Here is a 19,418-nt window from a genome sequence, read left to right as displayed (position 1 = left end):
TACATACAGCGCCTGGTATTCCCAAATATGTTGCTAACTAGTTTCGCTGTTGCTTTACTTTTAACGAAAATTGGTGTGTCAACGCGATTTTAGCCTTAAAAATTGCTTTGGCAGCTTCGTTGGCATATCCGATTGGGGCGTCTCAATTAGCAAACAATAAACTTACTTCACCACGAAGAGATTAGGCAATGCCTTGGAAAAAGGAATAATTAAGACCATCCAAGGCGAATACCTACATCCGACATATACAAAGCTACAGAAATGGCCCAGCTTCTGTTTGACTGTTAATGTAGCAGTCTGAAGTCTCCAAGCAACTCAAATTGTGGAGACCGTTTAAACATGCCTGTTTTAACCGAATTAAGGCTGCACGTTCCAGAGACAATTTTTGAAATGTACATGTAGTGGCCGAAACTTGTTTACAGAGGAAGGCCAACTTTACAAGATTACAACGCCTAGTTGCGGGCATGTAAATAATTCGGTGGCCATGGTTTATTGTAACAGTCTTGCTGCAGGTATAATCGACTTTCGTTTTTATATTGTTATTTTCTATTGCATACAATCGTGCTTGCCTGCTGCCATGAGATATCACATTGCTCAGTACACCAGTCCTCGACAAACAGGTTTTACTACAGAAACCACACATTATTGTTGCTGGCTGAAATGTATCTAGGACATTCGACACTGACCGCCTCCGCAATGTATGTTTAAACATGGAGTGCTTTCGTCGTCTAAACGAAAGTAGAAACGGAACTCGCGTCCATTTCCTGTGCAGTTAAATACAAATTTAATAAATACAAATACTTGAAAAGAATAAGCATAAATGCGAACAATTTATGTCTACAAGGTACTAGGGAAAGGTGTCTACAAGGTACTAGGGAAAGGTGTCTACAAGGTACTAGGGAAAGGTGTCTACAACGTACTAGGGAAAGATGTCTACAACGTACTAGGGAAAGGTGTCTACAACGTACTAGGGAAAGGTGTCTACAACGTACTAGGGAAAGGTGTCTACAAAGTATTACGGAAAGGTGTCTACAAAGTATTACGGAAAGGTGTCTACAAAGTCTTACGGAAAGGTGTCTACAAAGTCTTATGGAAAGGTGTCTACAAAGTCTTACGGAAAAGTGTCTACAACGTACTAGGGAAAGGTGTCTACAACGTACTAGGGAAAGGTGTCTACAACGTACTAGGGAAAGGTGTCTACAACGTACTAGGGAAAGGTGTCTACAAAGTATTACGGAAAGGTGTCTACAAAGTCTTACGGAAAGGTGTCTACAAAGTCTTACGGAAAAGTGTCTACAAAGTCTTACGGAAAGATGTCTACAAAGTATTACGGAAAGATGTCTACAAAGTATTACGGAAAGATATCTACAAGGTACAAGAGAAGTGCGTCTACAGGGTATAAGGGAAGGGTATCTACAAGGTACATGGGAAGGGTGTAAAAAAGAAGCACATTATAAAGAATATAGCAAGACCATAATGTATGTTGCTGAACTGTCAGATCAATCAGCAAATAATACTGTGAGAAGCTTCGGAAACGTCACTATCTAAATACATTAAACATTGATTTAAAAAAGTTAACTTTTCATTCATAAGTTTATAGTAAACAAAACCAAAATCACAGCTTCATATAAATAAGTAAACATTAATATTTTCTGTAATTTAGATATAGAATTATTTATCGTTTAAGTTTCCAAAATTAATTTATTTTTTAAAATGAGAAATATTAATTTATTTTTAAAAATAAGACAAATTTAGTTATCTTTGAAAAGGAGACAAATTTAGTTATTTTTGAAAATGAGACAAATTTAGTTATTTTTGAAAATGAGACAAATTTAGTTATTTTTGAAAATGAGACAAATTTAGTTATTTTTGAAAATGAGACAAATTTAGTTATTTTTGAAAATGAGACAAATTTAGTTATTTTTGAAAATGAGACAAATTTAGTTATTTTTGAAAATGAGACAAATTTAGTTATTTTTGAAAATGAGAAAAATTTAGTTATTTTTGAAAATGAGAAAAATTTAGTTATTTTTGAAAATGAGAAAAATTTAGTTATTTTTGAAAATGAGAAAAATGTAGTTATTTTTGAAAATGAGAAAAATTTAGTTATTTTTGAAAATGAGACAAATTTAGTTATTTTTGAAAATGGAGCGAATTTAGTTATTTTTGAAAATGAGGCGAATTTAGTTATTTTTGAAAATGAGACAAATTTAATTATTTTTGAAATGTGACAAATTTAGTTATTTTTAAATGTGACAAATTAATGTATTTTTGAAATGTGACGAATTAATTTATTTTTGAAATGTGACGAATTAATTTATTTTTTAAATGTGGCAATTTATTTATTACTAAGTCTGACAGATTTATTAATCTTTTAATATTGCAATTTATTTCTTTATTTAATGTGAAAAGTTATTTATTTAATGCGACAATTTATTTATTTTTAAATGTGAAATTTTATTTCTTTATTTAATGTGACAATTTATTTTCAAATGTGACAAATTTATTTATCTTTTAAATGTTGCGCAAAAATCAAAGAAAAAATTGCCCGTTCACTTTCAATTTAGAACTAGACCGCAACTTGATGAAAGTAAAGTCAATGTTTCTAAGGAAAGGGACATTTGTCTATGAATACTGTTGTATAGAACACTGCGGGAGGATAGCTAAGTGATTTGGACGCTTATTATGATTGGTTTTGATGTCTAGAAAATATGTATGAAGACGAAATATATTTTTGGGATAAAAATATCTTTCGTCTTCATACATACCTTTTTTTAGTCCTCCCGGTGAATTCACACACTCAAGCAGGCATGACACTGAAGACGGTCATTGAAATCAATTATTACATGCTTCCAGCATTTCAAGTCTTCACGCGTCACAACTTTTCCATCACCACAGGACCATTTTTATAGACAAATGCCTGAGGGAGTATCTATACAAAGATGTTGTTACAGAGTCTTAGCTTTGTACGACAGCTAAGTCTCTCTCCCGGTTCAAAATGTTGAGATCCAGCAACAAGCAAGAGCAAGATGGCCAACAACAAGTTTAACTGCAGACCAGCTTAATGCACGTACTGGACTCCCACTTTATGGTTTTTTAAATCAGAGATTTGCTTCTCCTAGAAAGGTTGTCTCCACCACGCCTTACGGGAGCCCTATCCACCCCAACACACACATACATACACACAAATACACACGGTGCTAGTTGGCCGTTGACCCCGAAAAAGGGTTCATTCGGCCTTTGGAAGGTCTTGGTTTTAATCCTTCAGGGAGACTAGCCACCCTCCTCACCAAACAAGTCTGGTGGGGGAACCAGTTTAGTTGCCGGTGATCCGACCATGAGGCAGGTAGTACTAGGGTACATGGTACCAGTAGCATATGACATGGCCTGACATACATACATACATACATACATACATACATGAACATTTTAACCACTAGATGTCACCACGTTAAAGACAACTGTTATATAGACTCTGTTTATATAATAATTGATCATACACAATACTAAATATTTGTCCAGGAAATAAACAGTATTGTCAAACAGAGCAATTTGTTATAGTAAAAAAAAACGTAAAAAAACAATAACGCATGCTTGTGAATAAAAAATATTTTCTTAAAAACAAGTATACAACTTTGTTAACCTTGCGATTATCACATATTAACAAGCAGTATATAAAAAGATGGTGTGCAATAGTGTGTAAAATAGAATGAAATTCGAAATAGTGTTTTGATTTTTTTTGTTAGTGCGAGATAAATGGCCACATCTTTGGAATTTCATTGTTCAGATTAAAACATGGCGAATCGTATTTTGTGCAGAAAACGGTTGATGATTTCGCAGAATAAATCTTTCTTTATGAAGCGCAATCAACGCTGGTAAGAATGTTTTGAAAATCTTTAAACATATTTGTGACACGCATCCGAAAGAAAAGAATTGAAATGGAATAAAGATTTCTTTACCATGCAGTGTCCATTGATACAGGTGTCTTTCGAACCAGGTGCACACGGTATTCCATCAGGAACGCGATTCACAACGCGAGCATAAAAACTGTATCCCTTTGGACGACAAGAAAGGGAGCACTTTCTGCTAGCTAAAAAAGTAAAAATAATAGAAAATAAAATTAAAATGAAAAAGTGTATTATTATTGAATTACTTGGACTACAGTTTTCATCTTAAGTGTCATTTGCACAACGTTTCGGTTGATGCAAACCCCGACCTTATTCAGGTACATCTTGTCGAACTCTGGAATTTTTTTGTCAAATTCAGAATTTAGGTCGGAACCTTTTATTTAATTCACAGGGTTGTCGGTTTTGTAATTTAAGTAATTTACATTTATATTTTTAGTGCTACCCACCCGGAGGATAGAATCTTCAACCTCCAAGAGAGTGTATTTTGCAACTGTATTTACAGAATACTTTGTCTACTTCGCAAAGGGTTCTTGAAATTCTGTGCAGATTCCGGAGTTCGACAGAAAGATGAGCGAGTACAAAAGATTACCGAAACATTATGAAAATAACAATCAAAATGAGAACAATAGTCCGGATGATTTAAATAATCCTCATCTAAAAATAACAATGAAAAAAAGTAATAGATGTTGTTTACGGCATATCAACCCTTTTCCATTTATATAACGTCGAAATACGTCACGTTGATAAAACGTTTTATTCTTCAAATCCTTAATATTTTCAAATGTCAACTGATGCCATGTTGGTGTATTTGTAGACCACGGGATGTAGTTTGATGTTCTCTCCAGGACAGATTCCAGATTCTATCTAGCACATGGATTGGAAATTAGCAGGCACTACAACTGCGAATTAAAATACGTGCAATACGACAATATATATATATATATATATATATATATATATATATATATATATATATATATATATATATATAAAGTAATGGCGGTGTAGTTCCAACAAGTGAAAAATGTATATTTAATGTAGTGTAGCCATCTTGTGTTTCAGACTTATTTTTTATTATTTTAAAATGACACAAGTCTGAAAAACCTACAATTGTTGATGGCTACACTCTTTTAAATATGTATGTTAGTTTGGTGCAAAAATAATTTTTTTTATACACATACATATATATATATATATTATATTGATGTAAATTTATTTATACGAACGTTTTTGGTACATATATGCATAGATTGGTTCAGTTACGACCGTATTCAATGTTTTAATTTGTTTTTATTTTCGGATTGCCATAAAATCCCATTTAATATCTGCATACGTTGTCACAAACGTAAAAACGTGCATTCATGTCGAGATATACAGATTTTCGTTTTACTGATAGCTGATAATCATAAAATATGTATCATTTGTATCAACAATGGAAAATTAAGGTAAAAAACACAGAAATTATTTTTGGCATCGGAAAATCAATATACCATTTTCCGACTCCAATGCTGATTCCGAATAATCGTTTCAACACACACACACACACACACACACACACACACACACACACACACACACACACACACACACACACGTTATAAAACTTAACATCTCCTCGTGGCCTCTAAATTCCAACATTTCTTCAAAAGCGGGTCAATATATTCTATAAGTGAAATCTATTTACTTTTATTATTTTATAAAGATTTTCATTCCTTTTACCAACATTTATTCTTTTTAATCGAAAGAAAAAAAATCAAACTTTTTCTGCGAAACATAAATCTGTCTCTGATGAGTTGTTTTGTGAATTTCTACCATTTAACGAAACACGTGTAAGACGCACCATATTTACAATAAAATACTGAATGAAATAAATACATCTTCCTTAGTCAATACGTGCCCGTCCGTTCCACGTTTTTGTGTAAAATACTGGTCCGATCTGAAATTTTCTATGGACTTTTGCCATTATACGATAAAGATTATTGTATCCGTTCCATGCATAATTACAGTCAATATTTAAATATTTTTAGGGTGTGATCAGTTTCTAATGCAACGTTCTAGTAAATCGATCCCCCATTTTAGAACCACTCTACGTTTTTAGGCCAAATTTGGCAAATTTAGCCTTTCTAAAGCAGTTTAGCCTTTTTTTTAATATCGTTCTTTTCCGATTATTTTATACATATTTTATTTCATTGTTATCTTTCATCACCCGACATTTACAATTTTTAAATTAACAATGAAAATATTTGGTATTCTTACGTGTGTGCACAGTTTTTATACAATAAATTGATCCCCCATATTAGAAACACTTGACAAAAAACACGCTGCACACTTTTTTTTTTACATGAATGATTTTTCATTTATCAATCTAAGGGCAATAATTAATGGTCAACGTGCGCCAGATAAGCAACTAAATACTCTTATAAAAACTTAATTTTTAGAGGTATTCGGGTCTGTATTCTGAATTGTTTTCACTGGTCGCCATCTTTGTTTTCGCGTGCTCATTCAATTTTTTTTATGGAGAAAATTCGATTATTGCCGGGAAGCAGTCATGTGGTATTGTGTTTCGCAGTTGGGAAGTTATTGAAAGGAGGCCCTGTTTGTGTAAAGTTAATTGGCTTATAAACACGTAGTTCAGAAGGCGAAATGAATCGTTTAGCCGTCGTAAAATTGCTCATCTAGGAGAAGAAAAACTTTTATGTAACACACGCTTTCAACATCCGGACATCTAGCGTGTTTTTCTCTGAACTATTTTGTTTTGTTAGTGCAAGCGGTGTTATGCGAGCTGCCTGGAAATATTTTTCAGATAGATTTTTATAGCACCGATCAAGTATTTTTTATTAAACAATAGATCTTGTAAGCGATACTCATATTCGCCAAACCTAAGATGAAAGAAATATTTAGCTCACATCTTTGAAATGGCCATGTTGTTTTGGATACGAGATTCTATGTTGTGTTTATAACTCCAAATTTTCCAAAATTATTATTCATACCAAATCGTTGGCTTCATGGTCAGTATGTTTTATGCCCATAGATTTGCAACTGATTATCTCGAGTGGTCTCGCGGTGTGGCCTAATATATATATATATATATATATATATATATATATATATATATATATATGTGTGTGTGTGTGTGTGCGCGCGCGTGAGAGAGATGCTCTTAAAGTTGAACACATTCTGGGAAATAAAAAGTGGTCAGCTGGCCTTGTGCGATGTTCATGATTTTCGGTCGCTTGAATACTATTGACTGTCTTAACCCTGTGCCCGTATTTGGTATTTACATTTCTTAATTTCAATTAGGTAGCAGTAATTATTCCCACTTTGTCAGAAACATCGTTCAAGGAAAGTGAAGACTAAAGGAAAAATAAGAGAAACCAAAAGTAAACTCAACATCCACTTTCTATTTTCATTTAAAGTGGTTTTCAGCAATGTTAGGCAACTCATTTGTTTTCAAATACAACATCGATAAATTGCATAAGAAATCCACCTTTGTTTCTTCCATTAATCATGTTGAGTAATATTCAGTTTCAAGCGATGATCCACCGATAACATTAACTCTTATCCTCGAGTGGTTTTTGTGCCTTGATAAAGATGATTTCTTAATAAAAAAACGATTCGAATAACATTTACTAAATGAGATAAAGAACTGCAATAAAAATTTTAAGATGGAAATGAATTACAAAATAATCTGTAATTCGTATTATTTTGGATTATTTTGCATTATTTTGGATTATTTTGCATTATTTTGGATTATTTTGCATTATTTTGGATTATTTTGGATTATTTTGCATTATTTTGGATTATTTTGCATTATTTTGCATTATTTTGGATTATTTTGCATTATTTTGGATTATTTTGGATTATTTTGGATTATTTTGCATTATTTTAGATTATTTTGCATTATTTTGGATTATTTTGCATTATTTTTTATTATTTTGCATTATTTTGGATTATTTTGGATCATTTTGCATTATTTTGGATTATTTTGCATTATTTTGGATTATTTTGCATTATTTTGGATTATTTTGGATTATTTTGCATTATTTTGCATTATTTTGCATTATTTTGCATTATTTTGGATTATTTTGCATTATTTTGCATTATTTTGGATTATTTTGCATTATTTTGGATTATTTTGCATTATTTTGGATTATTTTGGATTATTTTGGATTATTTTGCATTATTTTGGATTATTTTGGATTATTTTGCATTATTTTGCATTATTGTTCTCATCTTGAGTTATTCGCTCAATAGTTCGGTTAATATAACCTCTGACTTTCTCCAGATAAATCATGTTGAACGCGAAAGTCTTGCTGACGAACTCGGGAATCTCCACGGAATCTCGACCAAATCTATTCCAATTTAATCCACGGGGGTCGCATGTTTTCGGTCAGTTAGTCATTACAGGGGAGAGATCTTCAGTAAATCGAAATTATATTCTTCGTATTGAACCATCACTGAGCATTGAACAACGTTTAGATGAATATCACAACTGATTTTTATCAAGTACTTTATTCGTGACGTCACTGGTCTTTGCGAAAGAACACTCGTCCGAATAATCCAAATAGAAATTATCCATCATCTCCAAACTTAAGAAACACACACACACACACACACACACACACACACACACACACACACACACACAAAAAGAAAGGCATTAATAAGCATTTTTGGTTTGTATCGAACGAAGTATTTTACAGAATTCTATATTCATACTAAGAACTTAATTCTATTGTAAATATTTCTAATATTTATACAATGGATCATATTGAAAAAAAAAACATGTTTTAAATGGGAGATACTGAAAGCGATATAAGACAAGTAAATCTAGATATTATAAAATCTGTGGGCCGTCTGAGTGTCCTTTCTTGCTTGCTTGAATTTTGTCTTCAACGATCGGGCGATTCCATCTTTTAAAAAAGGGTTAACAGGTAAATTTATTTATATATATGATTTCAAGGTTATGAGGGTTTTTTAAAGCATGAAAACCATATTTTTTATACCTCAAGCGGTCCTTCGCTCTTCTTAAAAAAGGTAGCGATATATATATATATATATATATATATATATATATATATATATATATATATATATATATACACGTATATAAAGCTGAACGTCTGTGTGTGTGTCTGGTCACGAATAGGCTCCTATATGGTTGACTATTATAGAAACTGATAACATATAATGATAGAAGATGTATCGAGACACAGGAATGGGTATGTTTGATCTGGCATAATGATGATTCATTAAAATTGTGGGGTCTGCGTAGCGCCTGGTCCACAAAGTATGGAAATAAAAAATTTAAAAATTAAAAAAAAAAAACGTTTACAAGTGTTTTTGATATAGATGTATATAATAATACTTTGATAAGTATGTTTTAACCTAAATAGGGATGGTATAATAAAATTGTGGGGTCTGCGTTCGCGCCTAGCCTCCACAGAATGGAAATAGGCACAAACTTTAATAAAGACTTTTCATATCTATCTGCATAAGTATACTTTGATAATTATGTTTGTTTGAAGAAATATGGTATAATAAAATTATGGGGTGTTCGTTCGCACCTGACCTCCATAGAATGGAAATATGTCACAAAGTTTAACAAGATTTTGTAATATAAACCCACTGAATATTGTGATAAGTGTTTCAGTGTGAACAGGTATGGTATAATAAATTATGGGGTTTATCTATTTTTACTTTCATCATATTTTGCTTTGGTTTTGATAATCCCAAATTCGAAGCTATCTCTTTACAACCTTTCCTTTTCATAACCTATCATACTTTCATAAATCAGAGTCCATTTTCTGTAGGCTGTTTTTGAACCCAGTCAACGACGGGTACTTTTGCTAGTGTATATATATATATATATATATATATATATATATATATGTGTGTGTGTGTGTGTGTTTGCGTGGCTCAGATGCTAAGGGATTATGGTGGAGAGTGTGTTTTAATGAACCGCCCCCTTAAGTAAACACTTCATCAAATCTCCACACTAACGTACTGTACTTGCAATAACCCTTATCCCTGAGTGGCTTCCGGGCCTTGATAAGTGGTGACCACCGTGTAAAAAAAGATTCCAGCTGATGTCACCCAAGTCATATATATATAGCGAATAAATGACAAAAGACTATATTCCAAAGTTCATGATGTTGACCATCTTATAAGTCATTCCTTTAATTCAGTTGACATTTACAATTCTTGACAGTATCTGTTGTTGAAATATAGTCTTGTCATTTATTCACTATATTGCTCTGTAATTACATTGAGCTTCCTAAATAAGAATTGGTGCATATTATAAGGAAAGAAAATATATTTCCACAGAAACATTATATATATATATATATATATATATATATATTAGTTTTGATCTCACTACTATATATATAGATTCAGTAAAATAATCGATAGAGAATTATCTCTCTAATAAATACGTAATCTGCATGAATTAAAATATCAAAATATCATATTTAAGCGTATCTCACGACCGGGAAACGCCGGGCAGTCTGCTAGTAAATGCTAAATTCCTCGATTTGAAAGCGCAAACGATTTCTAAACAACAAATCCGAAACGAAGTCAGCAGCTGAAAAAATCAAATACACGAAATTTGAAGACTAATCCGTTGCAATGATTTGCGAAACCTATTTGACTGGAACCGTTTTTCTTTGAGAATTTTCTCTCATGTTTTCTTTTTCCAGCTGAACAGATTCGTCTTCATGCAATGGAATGGTTCGGGATTCTCTTTGACAAATACGAACAGATACTGTTTTCGCCTGTCAAGAATGATTAGGATATCAGAGATACAAGTTTCCTGCCTCTTTTTCCTTCGAGTTAAACTGTTCATAATGGTTTCAAACACGTCTCGCCGTGGATATAAAATCTTCCTTGTTGATGGAACTGAAAAACTCCAAAAATGCGATAATGCTAGGAAGGATTACGTTCAGACAGTGAAAGGAAATTCCTATTTTTGTAGTCTTGTATAAGTGGGAGACACAAAATGTTGGTTTAAACGTTTTTTGAAAATATTTGTACAGAAGTAGCTAATATAAGCGTCCTACGGTGGATTCAGAATTAAAAGTGGACTCTCAAGAAAGTTGCTTACACCTGAGAGTATCCTGTGTCTCTACAAAGCCCCTATTCACACATGCATGGAATATTGTTGTCACAGATGAACTGATGCATCTGCTATTAGTCTTTCGCTCCTAGATAGATACAGGCGTCTCTGCGTCTGTTTTACAAGTATTTTAATGATAAGTGCTCGGTCGAGCTTAAAGCATTAGTCCTCCCTCGACATAAATACTCCCGACAAACCAGACAAGCAGCAAAATCCCACCCCTAAATTGTAGAGATTCCTAAATGCCGTGAAGTCTTCTACTCAAATAGCTTCTTCCCTCGAACTGAGATTTTGGAATTCCCTACCAAGCCCCTGCTTCCCTGACTGTACTGACATGCAGAAGTTCAAGCGTAATGTGAACAGACATCTTGCTGCTCAACACCTTACATAGTATGCCTTCAATTTGGTCCTAAATAGAAACACCTTACGACTTAGTGGCACTATGCCTTGTTTGGGGTGAAAAGACATTAAAAAATAATAAAGTAGCATTTGGATACAACAATAACAGAAATAACTACGATCATAATTTCTTTCAAATCATTCAAACTCTAGGGAAATGAGAGTCAAAATATGACTCAAGAAAATTCTGCATTCCAGAATTTTTGAGACGAGGATAATTTTTGTTGTTTGGATTATTCAGACTAGTGTTCTGATCTTGAGTTTTATTTTTGTAATGCTTTGGTCGATGTAACCTTCGACCTTCTTTTGGTTGTTTGACACGTCAACTCTTTTCAAATTATTTGATACCTCTCCAAGAAAACTCTCACGCAGAACATTATTAGTTACCACTTCTAACCGTTGCTAGTCGGGTGTAATTGCCTATCAAAACATCCCTACATTTTCATGAACTGAAGGGGGTCATTACTAGAGCTGTGACAAAGGAATATACTTATTGTTTTGACTCTCGAGTATATATTCGCCACAGAGTTAATCAATCGAGAACCACATCACTCTATATAAAAACATAACATTAACTGATATATACTCAAGAGTCAAAATAATGAAAAAAATATTCTCTTGTCATAGCCCTAGTCATTACGCATCTAATCAACGCAATGCCATGTGTCAGAGTTATTGGCAATTTTACACGTCCTGAAATTTTTTTATAGTTTACTAGCAAGGAAACCCGACGTTGCTCGGGATTGAATGATGATCAACGAATGTTTCACACTCCCATATTTTTATTGTCATCAAAATCGATGGAATCCCCTATTTTTCAACTTAATCGATTGATTGCTTGCCCTAGTTGGGGACCCATCATGGTGAACCAGGAGAAAGCTTCACATGCCTCCCCGCAGTGACTTAGTCCACAATGCATTGCACTGTAGAGAACTTACTGTTAATTTTATAAAAATATTTTTTAATATATAATGGCTTGAATTAAACTTAAAAATGCAAAAGTCAAGTATCATGTTTCAATCGTGTCTAGACAGAAACATTCATTTCGAATGCGTCATATCAAAGAACTTACTATTGATTTTATCTGCCTGGCCTTATTGCTTGTGCCGTAATAATGGAATGAATTTAAGTGTAAAAAATCAAATATAATTGTTTAATTGGTCTCTCAACAGAAACATTCATTTTGAACACACCCCTGTTATATAACAGAATCTACTGTTGATTTTATATGCCGGACACATTTGCTTGTGCGACGATAAAATTTCTCAAATGCATTTGTGATGTTTGATTGTGTACAAGTGGTAACTTTAGTCAAAATTGGACTGTTCCATCTTTAATGTTTTTTCGATTATCAATTTTCGATAATTATCTGTGGCATTCCGGTTCAAAACTTATATAAAAACACCCCCAGACACATGAACTACATTTTTGTAAAATTAAATTAAAATCGGCTTAGTCGTTTTGGAGTTTGTAGGGAACGAACTCACAGACACACAAAGTTCCTTCTATATAATAGAAGAGATGTCTCAGTGAAAAAAATACTAGATTTTTAAAGTTTTAAGCCGTAAAAAATACTAAATCATAAAAGTGAAATAGCCATAAACTGTAAAAACATAGAACAAAGTCGACTTTAGGATAACTACTATACAAATAGAAAATAAGTAAACTACTTAAGAAATAAAGTACATCTACACTTTGAGTGAAATATAAAATTAGTCAATCGGCTGTAATAAGTAACTAATATGTTGAAGAATAACTTTTTACTTAAAGTTATACAAAATCTCTAGTTTTTAAGTGAGTTAACAAACAACATTAGGACAAGCTTATATTTAACAAGTGATATGGTTGCTGCTATTAAACCAACACCGCTGAACACATGGTCGATAGAATTAACATTTGTTTGTTTGAAGTATTCATTAATAAAGCTTATTGAATATTTAGTCGAAATGGAAAATATTTATCGGTAGTTGAGAATGAATAGGAAAGGAGTTGTGTTAATATACGTAATAAAATTAATGATATTGATTTTATATGTAAACACTATTTGCTTATGAAAGCTATTGTAGACTCTTGATCTTCACATCCCGACGAATTGTTTCTAGGAATAAAACGCAAACATTTCTAGAGTAATTTACGTTTTTTACTTGAAAGCCACAACTTATCAAGGCCCAAAGGCCACTCGATGATAAAGGTTAATGAATGCAAGGTGGTAGTGTAGTAACCGTTAATTGGGTAGAATTTGATTATTTATAGGGATTGCTCAACAAGATCTTGTTTACATTTAATTTGTTGTATTCAACCGGGAAGCCGACTAGTGGACCACTGTTCTACATGCGGGCAGTTCTAGGAACAAGATTTGCGCATGGAACCTGCGTTTATATTTAGAGTGGGAGAAATCATACATAGTGGTTGCAGCTAGTCGAGTGTTTGTTTTTGGGAAGTTTGGCAAGGAGGACCATAGATTGAAGTTAAGTCAAGCACTTGCCGTGAAAATAACGATAGAGCAAAAACAGTAGAGTGTTATACGAGCTAAAGTCTCGCATATGTGATTGTTTTAAAAATATGTCAGATAAATTGAACGCAATCCTAAATATATCGAAAACAAAAACTCATTAGTAAACGCATTGTAGTCATGAAAAAAGATTCACGAATACAATTTTGCTAAAATTGCTTTATTTACGCGTAATTAACATATGACTTCATAACTAAATCCTTAAACTAAAATATATTTTTGCATGCGCTTTATATCATTAAAGTTTTACAAAAAAGTGCTTTATATCATTAAAGTTTTACAAAAAAGTGCTTTATATCATTAAAATCTTCAAAAAAGTGGTTTATATCATTAAAATCTTCAAAAAAGTGGTTTATATCAGTTACGTTTTCAAAAAAGTGCTTTATATCATAAAAGTTTTACAAAAAAGTGCTTTTTATCATTAAAATTTTGCAAATAATTTGCTTTATATCATTAAAGTTAAAAAAATGCTTTGTGTTTCCATAAATCCAACATGTGGCACACTTTCAGGAAAATTGTAATAGGATTAAAATATATATATATATATATATATATATATATATATATATATATATATATATATATATATATATAATTTTAAATATTATGTGACTAAACTTTTTGCCTAGCAATGTTTTGACATAACAATGCCGGGTATATATAGCTAGTCGAAAATAAACTAAAAAATGAAAAATAAAAGAAACAAAAGCGAAAGATGGTCTTTATTTATAGAAACAACACGGAGAAAGTTATATCACATAAAAAAAGTTCCAGTTATGAGTACGTTTTTTACGAGATCAATTTGTAAATACTGTTATTGGAAAAGTCTACTGCACGGAAAGGATCTTGTAGCGAATACGTTGTTGCATTTAATAAAATTTCGTTAGTGAAAACTATATCGCATAATAAAGTTTCAGTAGCATTATTCTATAAATAAAGGCCATCTTTCGCTTTTGTTTCTTTTATTTTTCATTGTTTACAGTTTAATTTTGACTAGCTATATATACCCGGCATTGCTATGTCAAAACATTGCTAGGCGAAAAGTTTAGTTACATAATATTTAATATATGTGTGTGTGTGTGTGTTGTTAATAATTTTTAATAGAATTGTGTTAATTGCTTTGTTTAAGACTATTATTAAAGGTTGAATTATTTCATTTATTTTTTATTATTTACTAAAGCCCACACAAGTAGCGTTGACAAACGAAAGTAAGCTTTCTTTTTTTTAAGACATGAGAGTTATTTTCTTTTGATTTTCATAGATGAAGAGGCGTGTTTTGTGTTTCCATAAATCCAACATGTGGCACACTTTCAGGAAAATTGTAATAAGATTAAGATATATATCTTAATCTTATTACACGCCTCTTCATCTATAAAAATCGAAAGAAAATAGCTCTCATGTCTTAAAAAAAAGAAAGAAAGTTTACTTTCGTTTGTCAACGCTACTTATGTGGGTTTTAGTAAATCAAAAATAAATTAAATAATTCAACCTTTAATAATATTCTCAAACAAAGCAAGTAACATAATTCTATTAAAAAGTATTAACAACACACACACACATATATATAAGAATAGTGGAATAAAAATGTATAAAAACCCATTTTTAGTCTGAGAATTAATTTGTGAGACAATGTACTGTATGTATATATGCATCAGGTTGTGAATAACAAACACACAAACAGGAATATGGCTTTATTATAATAGATTGTTTAAGTATTTGGCAGTCAGAACTCTTCCAGTTAATTAAAGAATAGTGGTTCAATATTATGACGCCTTCCTAGAATGCGTATGCTAGCTAGTTTGTTTATATGTATACAGGTATAACGCACTCAGAAACATGTCGATACATTTTACTTGAAAAGAAGTTGCGTTGTTTTCAGGCCTTGTTAGTCACGTGATACTTTTAGATCTTTTCAAGCAGAAAAAGACAAAAGCCGCAAAGAGGAATCCGTTATAACGAAAGGGTCATTAATGGCAGGACTTGCATTAAAACCATCTGGCTGAAAGTCACCCCCCCCTTTTATTCTACTTGACAAAGTTCTTACATGGGCCCTCTGCTTAAAATAACCACACTTGTGTACTACGATCAGCAACACACTCATCGCGCCACCCTTCGGCACTGATGGCCCGTTGGGAAGGATCTGTAATGCGTACAAAGACCAACTTATAAAAACAAAAACAAAACAAAGACGTGTTTTCGTTTCAATTGAACCATTTCGAGACGACAAAAGAAAATAAATCTTTTTTTCATTGTGGAACATGATATAAATCTTAGATGCGAGTTAAAATCTATACTCTGCAAGAAACCGTCTTCTAGAAGAAAGATGCCATTTTGCTCACTTAAATCGTGCCTTTTTATTTTTTCACGTTCACCCCTAACAAGGCATATCGTCACTTGGACATAAGGGACTATTTAGGACCATTCATAGGAAAGATTAACAAGATGTTAGTTAACGTTACATTAAAACTTCTGCATATCATTACAGTCAGGGGAGCAGGTAGCAGGAAGGGAATTCCAAAGTCTTGCTGTTCAAGGGACGAAACTATTGAAGTAGAAAGTTTTCTGGCATTTAGGAACTTCAACAGTGAAGGAGTGTGATTTTGTTGCTAAGTGGGTTTGTCGGGATAAGTACGTTGAGGGGGCACAAGTACAACGAGTTCATCAGAGCACATTCCATGAAAATAGTTGTAAAACAGGCACAGAGATGCGACGATGGGACAGGGGTTGGAGCTATGGTGACAAGATGAGACCTATTAGATTGAAGACTCTTTTTTGGACCCCATCGAAGCGGGAAAGACTAGTCAGATGCACCAGCTCAGATGTGGCAACAATGCTCCGTGTTTAGGCGAATGGTGACTTTACTCTTTTCCGAAAATATTTCTTTGTATTTCTTTTTATGTACTAATGATTCACAGTTTATCAAGGTACAAAAGCCATTCGAGGATAAGAGTCTATAAGTTTGTCAGGTGAACGGGTGGGAAACATATATTGGTGACGATGATTAAAACTGGACAGAATTTGTTTAAGGAAACAGCTCAACAAGAATTTATTGACGTTCGACTTGAAAATGGCCATGCGATATTCAGCTGGGAAGCAACCCCGTGGTATTGTTTGAAATAAACTTTGCGAATTAAGTTTTTGTTTAATTTTGGGTACACAGAAGGAAGAAAAATGATTTACAGTGAGGAACAATCGATTAAAAATCGAGTATTTTTTCATGAAATTAACGATAGAAGAACTTCCGGCCAGCTTTAGCTGCCCGGAAGTTCTTCCATTTTGTGGGAAAACTGTTTGGGTAATATTAATTTGCAACATATAATATTCTTGCGTGATGTTGACTGTCGGTAAGTAATGTCCCAATACTGGGAAAAATAGAAAAATATAGTAACGTCTCTTCTGTGAGAAAGAGGCTGCAAGGACGAGAAGAAGACACCTACTAGATTTCGAAGACAATTTTTTAATCTGTAAAGCGTGCTCCAAGCGGCACAACCCTAGATGTGGCCACAGTATTCCATCTTAGGATGTATGTGACTCTTAAGGAAGCAGATTATTGCGTTAGAAGACACGTCCTGGAGCAGTAGATTTTTTCCAAAATGTTTTGAAACTATTTTTGCTTAGCGCATAGAACAGAATGAGTGATTGTTCAGTAATTTCCTGAATCTGTTTTCGGAAACTCACGGAAACATACGATCATAAAATATAAAAATAAAAGGTGATAACACGACTTATATGAACTTAAGAGATGAATTGTATGATTCTCTATGGAAAAACTTCTACCTTCGATTTAATCTTAGAATATTGCCAATTTTGTAAATGCATATAAATTAACGCATTGTTAAAAAGAACATGGCAACTTTACCAAAGATTATTCTAGACAACGGTAAAGTGCTCCAGTGAATATAAAGTTATAAATGTGAAGTGTATAGGCTTGGCAAACCATGCACAGGTATAAAACAAGTAAGAGGGTCCTGATGTGGTGAAATAATATTGATGATTTTTCCACTCTGAGAAATTGGAAAATCGTCCTATTAAATATTGTAGTTTGATATGCATTGAATTATATATTAAAAAAATCAAAAAAATAAAAGATTAGGCACAAGGCCACTCAAAAATTGGAGATGGGGCTCTTTGTTTGGTTTACGCTTATCCTAACTAGAGTTCTCATTCATCCCGCAAATGCACTGGGGATCTTTTGATTTAAGATTCCCAAATCAAATCGTCTTTTCTTGTATTTTTTTAAAAATAAAATATGTACATGTATTATAATATACGTAAAAATAAAATTTTATTGAAAAAAATCATTTATTATTGATTTTCATATCAATGAGACCCTCCCTCCCGATAAAGACGTTATTAAGTCGAGAGAGTAGGGGAATCGAATTCTTGAAACTGAATTGCTTAGATCAGAAAGTATTATGAAAGTGGAGAACTTTTTAAAATTACAAGCTATTTCGGCACGAAATACAAAGTCAATGCGACCGAGACAAAAGTAGGGTTTCTGAAAATAGAAAGCGTCAAACAATAGAAATATTAAATAATTTGCATCGAACTGAAAATTGAAAACATCGAGAAATAAAAAGATTAAAACGATTTGCGTCAAACGTTAACAATTGAAAGCATCAAGAAGTAGAAAATTGAAATGCAATTACTCAGACTTTTGTCTAATTGTCATCATATAATGGAGATTTATGATTCGATTGATTTTGTGCTTGAGAGGTTAGTATTTATTTTAATTTTTTTTGCATTTTCACCCCAAACAAGGCACAATGCCACTTTGGTGTAGGGGGCTAATAACTGGGAGATTATTTGTAGAAATACTATGTAGGGAGTTGAGCAGCAAGATGTCTGTTTGCATTACACTTGAACTTCTGCATGTCAGTACAGTCGAGAAAGTAGGAAACCTGAAGGGAATTCCAAAGTCTAGCAGTCCTAGGGAAGAAACTATTAGAGTAGAAGTCTTTCTTGCATCTGGGGATTTCTACTGTGTAAGGGTGGGATTTTGCTGCTTGTCGGGTTTGTCGGGTATATTTCTGTCAAGGGCGCACAAACGTTTGTAGTTTGTCGAAGCACTCACCATCAAAATACTAGAAAAACAGGCAGAGGGATGTAACATTTCGTCGATGGGAAAGAGGCTGAAGTTTAGCTGATAATGGAGGACCTATTAGGTTGGCAAATTTCTTTTGAACCCTGTCTAAGAGGGAGAGACTAGTAGCAGATGTACCAGCCCAAATGTTACAACAATATGGTGGCCTTGTAGAGGCACGGGATACTTGCAGACGTAAGTAGATTTCTAGTAGAGAGAGCTTGCCTTCTTCGCAGCAGCCCTCAATGTATTTGTTCCAACTCATGTTCCCTGTTAATGTTAAGCCGAGGAGTTTGAAACGAGTTCTTTGAGGTAATGTAATGTATTATTAGCCATGGCTGTCACCACTTATCAAGGCCCAGACGCCATTTGAGGATACGGGTTAATAAGTGTACAATA

The 19,418-nt window shown here is 33.0% G+C and overlaps 1 protein-coding gene across 1 annotated transcript in view; it reads right to left on the bottom strand.

Annotated features, from left to right (window-relative positions):
* Positions 1-19,418, bottom strand: part of LOC145266490 (thrombospondin type-1 domain-containing protein 4-like) — a 1,186,987-nt gene that overhangs the window by 321,935 nt on the left and 845,634 nt on the right. Inside the window, exon 6 of the mRNA XM_080122215.1 lies at positions 3,960-4,090. Within this exon, the coding sequence (XP_079978341.1) occupies positions 3,960-4,090 (131 nt within the window). The remainder of the gene's footprint in view (positions 1-3,959; positions 4,091-19,418) is intronic.

This window comes from Euprymna scolopes, chromosome 4 (assembly GCF_053919585.1).
Source record: "Euprymna scolopes isolate OS-2025 chromosome 4, ASM5391958v1, whole genome shotgun sequence".
Taxonomy (NCBI): domain Eukaryota; kingdom Metazoa; phylum Mollusca; class Cephalopoda; order Sepiida; family Sepiolidae; genus Euprymna; species Euprymna scolopes.
The sequence above is the reverse complement of the archived record's forward strand: the minus strand, read 5'-3'. Positions and strand labels throughout refer to the sequence as shown.